The 7,420-nt window shown below is 34.6% G+C and overlaps 1 protein-coding gene across 1 annotated transcript; it reads left to right on the top strand.

Annotated features, from left to right (window-relative positions):
• The first annotated feature begins 659 nt into the window (after positions 1–659).
• Positions 660–6,617, top strand: STRIT1 (small transmembrane regulator of ion transport 1). Its single transcript, XM_024928343.4, has 3 exons — positions 660–1,073; positions 3,652–3,750; positions 3,844–6,617. Exons 1-2 carry the CDS (start codon positions 1,061–1,063, stop codon positions 3,744–3,746), a joined length of 108 nt encoding a protein of 35 aa, XP_024784111.1. The 5' UTR covers positions 660–1,060; the 3' UTR covers positions 3,747–3,750; positions 3,844–6,617.
• The last annotated feature ends 803 nt before the right edge of the window (positions 6,618–7,420 follow it).

Raw genomic sequence — 7,420 nt, 5'->3', positions numbered from 1 at the left:
TTTTAGGTGTCTAAACAAAGAGTTGGGATTTTTATTGTCTAGGAGATGAAGAACTATTGGTGGATTTTTGAGCAGTGATGGAACATGGTCATTTGCAAGGCAATATCACTCTTGGAACTCTGTGGAGATAAATTTGATCAGGCCAGACCTGCCTTTACAGGTCTTAATCTTATGTCAAATTTTTTTGGGAAGATGCTCACAGGGTCACTCTGCAAAACTTTTCCAGCCAGATCCCCAATTTAAAGTTATTCCAATGAGAATATAGAGAATAGTCTAGGTCAGTTACATAAACCAGTTTGGACTTTGAAAAATGAAATGTCCTATTTTTATATATTGCTAATAAAAACAACAAGCTTATGACTGCTTCCTAAAAATTCTAGGTGACGTCTGTATTGTTTTAGTTTCTAGTACATTTATATTAACATTTTTTGTTTTAGAATAGTTCAAAGAAAGGGGCACCATTTCATTTTATGTTTTCCACCTGTAAAGTAATAAAGAACTGTCTACATTTCATACAGACTTTCATTTCATCTTTATGCGACTCCCATGAGTAGGTATTATTATCCTCACTTTAAAACTAAAGAAGCTGATTCCCAGGTTAAGCAACTTGGCTTTCATTACAGAAAGAGCTGGAATTTGAACCCAAGTCTCTCCAACATCAAAATCCTTTCTTTCTAATATATCACCCTTCACCTTGATAGCACTTGTATAGGTGGAATGTTGTTTTTCCTCTGTACACCTTCTTTATAGAACATTTTCTTCATGTTACCTAAAGGCATGGTGCAAATTAAAAACCTGCGAATGTCTGCATTAGGATAATTCAGCTTACCTAATTGTTTAGGTCACGTAGCCCCTTGTTTCCTCCATAATAATAGAATAAAGAAGAGCCAGAGGAGTTCTGCTTTCCCATGACTTACATCACTCTGCAGACAATTGGCAGCCAGGAGACGGGCAGCTGCCGCACTCTTCAGATTTCTCTCTATTTAAAGTTCAAAGAGACGCTGGATAACAAAAGAAAGAGGTAAGCGTGGCCTGACCTAGCCACCCACCAACAGGAATAATGGCTGAAAAAGGTAAGATTTAAGGCATAGGATTCTCTTGGCAAAAAAAAAAAAAGGCTTCTTGACTTTGGTTCATTTATGTTTCTTGGTGTTTCCCAGTCACTCTAAAAAATGTGATATCTATGCTAAATGACCATTAACCATATATGTTAGTGTGGCTGCAAAAATGCATTAATTATGTAATTTATGGATCAGGTCTATAGGTTATGAATAATTTTAAAATGATCAACAAAGGAAAAGAGCTTAATTTTGTTAATACTTATTTTGAAAGGTGAGTTAGAAATCAGTTCTCCTGATTTCAATTCTGAGCCAGAATTGAAGACAGTTAAGTTCTGTGTCAGACCTGCTAGTAAATGGCTATGTGAGTTTGCAGAAGTCCCTATACCTCTCTGAGTCTGTTTTCTGACAGTAAAATGAGAATATTGGGCTCAGGCATCTATTCCACACCTAAAATTTTTGTTCCACATCTAACTTTTTTCTGGTTTTTAAACATTTTTTTGTATTTATATTTTATAGTTATATAAAATAATTGATTCCAATTTGTCAAAAGGTTGAATATATACTGTATCTAAGAAGTGTTTTTTAAATATTTACGGGAATTTTTGCTTTGAATCTTGACAATGACCTTGTGAAATATGCATATCATCGTCATCCCCATTTTATAGATAAGAAAATGGAGACACAGCAGTTTAGTAACTTGTTCATGATCGCTAAAGAGTTGTGGCACCAGGTGTTTAACCTGGACAGTCTTTTCCAGAGCACAGTGTCCTCAAGAACACTTCCAGCTGTAACTACTTTGATATGCTCAGAACTGGACAAGAGAGAAGCATTTTAGAATTACACTTCATGTTTAAAGAGATGTTTTGTTCTTATTTGTGCTAGTAATGTAAATGACATATGCAGAGTATGTTGTGCTCTTACGTATTTCTACTTCCAAACAATTCCACAGGTATTAGTAAAGTTGAAAACATTAGTGTTAAAAAAAAATGGAATGTATACTTTGGGTGTTAAAATGCACAGTTAGTGCTACTGGTACTATTTTACAAGGAAAGTAAATAATGAGATACTTTTAGGGCTTTGTGATATGTAAATTTTATTAAAATATGCATGTATAAAATATAAATGCACAATTAAAGGGTTAATATTAATTTTCAAATTCTTTGAAATTGGGAAAAATATAAAGCCACATACATAGACAGTTCAAAAAAATTACTGCTATGTACTTCATTGTAGTGGTACCTTAATTCATAAAAAGGCTTTCGTCCAAATGAGAGTAAAGGGCAACTCATGTTGTTTGCTTTATCCTTAAGCAATACCACATGTCAAGTAAAGAGAAGAGTTTTCCATTTAGTGCTTAATGCCTTATACAAGGTCACAGTGAGATGGAGAAACAAGAAAAGCATGTTGAATTTTGTTAGTTAAGAGAGACTCTAGCATTCTTGGAAAAATTGATTTAAAGTATTAAAATTTATTTCAACTTCAGAAAGTTTGCTTTTATAAAAGTGTCTTCTAATTTTAAATGTGTCTCGTCTCCTGATGATTTTATTTTAATAGCATTTTTAAAAATTTCACATTTTAAAGTGATGGAAATTGTAATAGGAGTATAATTGCTAAGAATATGCATTCTCTCTTTTAACTAATGGCATAAGATCTAATTGTGCTTTGCAGTTAAGAATATATCTGAGTCCTTAACACAGGGACATTAATTCCATAGAATGTTTTTCTGTGCTCTTTCTAAATCTTTTTGTGTGACATAGGTGTGGATTTCTGTGTGTATGCATGTGTATGTTTGCTTGAAAGAACGAGAGTTACATGCAGTGCATACTTTAAAAAAGATACTTGTATAAATTGCTTTTTACAGGTAAGAGTACAAATAGGAGGCACAGAAGGAATCATATATAACAAACGCCATTTATGTGTGTGTTGGATTATTACTGCCCATTGATTCAGGTTCAGTGCTGGTTGTTATACTGAACAATTTTTAAACAATAGAAATTCTTTTCTGTAGTCAAGAACGGTTACATAATGTATGATACTTTCCTTTTCCCTGTGATATTTAAAATTACATTCAGCTATTGAGGCCAAGGACAGTTCTCAATACCTTTCCTTGTGTCATAATTATTTACTTTAGTGGGAATTGCCTCAGAGTTGTATTAGATTGTTTTTTATATAAATAGCTGCTGTATATGTTATTGCACAAATGCATGAATGTGTTCTGTATACACTAAACACACACGGTGGTTAGAGTTTACAAAGCTTTGCACATATGTTATGTCATTTGACGTTCAAAACTATTCCAGGAGGTAGAGAGCACAAGTTTCATTATTCATATTTTACCAGTAGGAAAGTTCAAGCCCAGAATTGCCAAAGGTCACATAACAGTAAAAGACCCATGGTTTGATTCAAAATACCCAGGGTTTATGACAGTCTCACGTATTCTCTGTGGAAAAGAAAAAATAATTATGTATGGGTATAACTAGAGAGTGTATGCTTTTTTCTTAATGTTACCAAATTCCTTTTATTCTCTTGACACAGAAAATTTAATACTAAAATGACCAATATAATCTGTTTTCTACGGTTTATTTTAAAGCGGGGTCTACATTTTCACACCTGCTGGTTCCTATTCTTCTCCTGATTGGCTGGATTGTGGGCTGCATCATAATGATTTATGTTGTCTTCTCTTAGAAAGGTAAGGGTTTTAATAATTGAATGTTTATTTATAGTCTAAATTACTCCAGAAACAATCTTTTCTATTTTACTAATGGAATGTTTTGTCTTTCAGGCAAGAAGATATCAGATTGACATCATTTAGAAGAATTAAGAAAACTATGAACATGACTGATTATTAAATGTCTCATGTTAAACAATGCAATGTTTGACATCACTTTACAAACTTGGATCATAAACTGGCACTTTGGTATGCATAAGAATTTCTTCAGGGCAATAAGAAATTATGAGTGAATTTCTCTATATTCTGAGTGAGAAAAATGTTTAGCTGTGATGAAAATGCATGTCATTAAAAAAAGTTTGATAAATTTAATCACATTACAAAAAATTATCCCCCCTTCCCTCTGGAAAAAACTATAGAGAAAGTGGGCTGAGGCTGTGCAAGGTGGCTCATGCCTGTAATCCCAGCACTTTGTGAGGATCCTTTGAGCCCAGAAATTGGAGACCTTCCTAGGCGACAGAGAGAGACCCCATCTCTACAAAAAAAAAAAAAAAAAAAAAGAAAGAAAATGGGCTAGAGATAAAAACAGACAATTCAGAGAACATATAATGTAAAAGTACACTTACTTAATCTCTTGTTCACAAAAAGAGAAATGTAATTAAAACTACACTGAGGAATTGTTGCTCACTTATCAGATGGGAAAAAAATAAAGATGTTTGACAACATATGTGTTGGTAAGACTGTGTGCAATTAGGCATTCTCATACATTGTCTTTGAGAATTCAAAATGGTACATTTTGTGGGATGTTTGGCAGTACATATCTATCAAAATTACATATATATTTAATTTTTGACTTAGCTATCCCTCTTCTAGGATTATGGCAATTTCCACAGGTACATGAGCAAAAATACAAAATGGCTCATATACAAGGCTATTTATTCTGGCATAATTTGTTTAGCAAAAACCTGGAAATAAGCCAAATATCTATTAATAGGGGATTAACTGAATAAACTGTGGTATGTCTACATAATGTAGTACTTACGCAGTTGTAAAAAGGAATGAAAAGGACTTTTAGATACTGATATGAAAAGATCTCCAGGACAAAAGTGTTAAGTGAAGAAGCCAGGTATAGGACAATGTATGCTACCTTTTATATGAGAGAAGAAGGGGCTATACCAATGTGTACATGTATTTGTTGAAATTAGAATATTGAAACTGAGGAGAAACAAATGGAGGCTAGATATCTCTGAATATGCCTTGTTTTATAGTTCTTATTTTTGGAATCATATAACTATTTTATAAGTTAAAAAGAAAAAATAATTTCTCAAAATTGAAAACAAACTAAAGCAAATATGAGAGTATATCAAGTTGTGGCATAACCACACAGAGAAAAGACATATTTCATGCATCTTTATAACAGTATATTTGACTGTACACCTCTTATGGGATAAAAATCTTAACCACATTCAGTAGTCTTTTTGTTCATGGTAATATTGATATGGTTGGTTTGAATTCATATCATCAGCATAAATTCAAGTAAATAATTGGTGATATTAAATCTGAATTGCAAATATCAGTATAAACTAATTCTTTTTCTTCTAAAACAAAAAGTCTATTCAAACTCTGTCCACTGGAAAAGCCTGGGAGGAAGGAGTCCAGTCTGTAAGTCCAGTCTCCACTCAAAGGAGGCAGGGATCCCTGCCCTAGTCTGGGACAGAAAATGTACAATGTAATTTGCAATTTCATACTGAATGGATTAGTCTGATTATACCTGCACCCACTGATCAATTTAACATCACCAAAACTATTGCAACTCAACATTGCGTTCCTCCTGATAGGATATGGTAGAAAGTACAGAGTACCACCTATGAAGTATTCTTGCCAAAACAAGTGAACCTGAAGCAGAACAAGTTTCTGGATCAATCTACAAGGCTACTTTAAACAAAATCATGAGGATATATTCTGCCAAGTCCAAAGTGTGGAAAATTATAAAGGATACATGATCCGGTTTTTCCAACAAATAGCTAAAATTAAGAAGTGAGGTGGGGGCCAGCACAGTGGCTCACGCCTGTAATCCCAGCACTTTGGGAGGCCAAGGCGGGCGGATCACAAGGTCAGGAGATCGAGATCATCCTGACCAACATGGTGAAACCCCATCTCTTCTAAAAACACAAAAATCAGTTGGGCGTGGTGGTGCATGCCTGTAATCCCAGCTACTTGGGAGGCTGAGGCAGGAGAATTGCTTGAACCAAGGAGCTGGAGGTTGCAGTGAGCTGAGATCACACCACTGCACTCCAGTCTGGTGACAGAGTGAGACTCCATCTCAAAAAAAAAAAAAAAAAAAAAAAAAAGTGAAGTGGGAAAGGAGAAACTATTACAGAATAAAAGAGACTTAAAAGGATAGCCAACAAATGCAATATATGAATCAACTACAAAAGACACATTTTTGCATGTCTGTGATAAAGATATTAAGGAATTGTTATTTATTCTAAACATTACATGTTAGGATTTGAATATGGTTTGTTTTTCTCCACCAAATCTCATATTGAAATTTAATTCCCAGAGTGGCAGTTTTGGGAGGCGGGGCCTAGTGGCAGATGTTTGGGTCACAGGGATGGATCCTTCCTAAAGGCTTGGTGCCTTTCTCTTGGTAATGAGAGAGTTCTCACTCCCTAGAGACTAGGATGGCTCCTTAGAAAGTGGGTTGTTATGAAGCGAGAATGCCCCTTGGGCTTGGCCCCTCTTCACACTTGGCCGCTTACCTGTTGACCTCTGCCATGTTTTGACTCAGCACAAAAGCCTCACCATAAGCTGAGCAAAATGTCAACACCATGCTTCTTATACAGCCTGTGGAATGAGCTTATTAAACCTCTTTTCTTTATAGATCACCCAGCCTCATGTATTTCTTTTAGCAACACAAAATGGACTAAGACACTATAATAATGACTTGGCAATAGAAAAGACTCTTACCTGTTAGAGACAATACTGAAATAATTGCTGGTTAGATATTAGGATATCTTTACCTTAAAATATTATCTTAAAATATTCCTATAGAAAAACTAAAACTATAAAACTAAATTATAAAACTGAAACTATATAAAAACTTTTAAAAAAGCTAAAAAATGAAGTGGGGAACATTAAATAAGACAGGCAAAATGTTGACATTTGCTTAAGATGAATGGTGATCTCATAAGGATTTATTATACTCTTTATTCTACTTTTGTGAATATTTAAACATTTTTATAAGAAGTTTCCTTTTTCCTCCCGGTGACTCTGTGTTGCAAAGTGTAATTAATACAAGTGAGCAAAATTACACAAAATAAAACACAGTGCTGTTCCTGAACCTCACCCTGGGAGAGTCTGATTCAGCAGGTGTGCACTGGGTCCAGAAATCTGCATTTTAACAAATTCCTCCAGGGATCCTTGGGCACACTAAAATTTAAGAACCATTGTTTTAGAGAAGTGGTGCTCAGACTTTAGTGCACATCAGTATCCTCTGGAGAACTTGTTAAAGCACAGATAGCTGGACATCATTCTCAGAGTTTCTGATTCAGATCTGGGGTGGGAGCCTGCGAATTTAATTTCTAACAAGTTTTCAGGTGACGCTGCTGCTGCTGCCTTGGGATCTGTATTTTGAGAACTGCTGTTTAGAAGGGAGTTGATTTATTCCTCATAACTTTCATGCTATCTT

The sequence above is a fragment of the Pan paniscus genome, chromosome 2, assembly GCF_029289425.2.
Source record: "Pan paniscus chromosome 2, NHGRI_mPanPan1-v2.0_pri, whole genome shotgun sequence".
NCBI classification, from domain to species: domain Eukaryota; kingdom Metazoa; phylum Chordata; class Mammalia; order Primates; family Hominidae; genus Pan; species Pan paniscus.
This window is presented reverse-complemented; position numbering and strand designations above follow the sequence as displayed.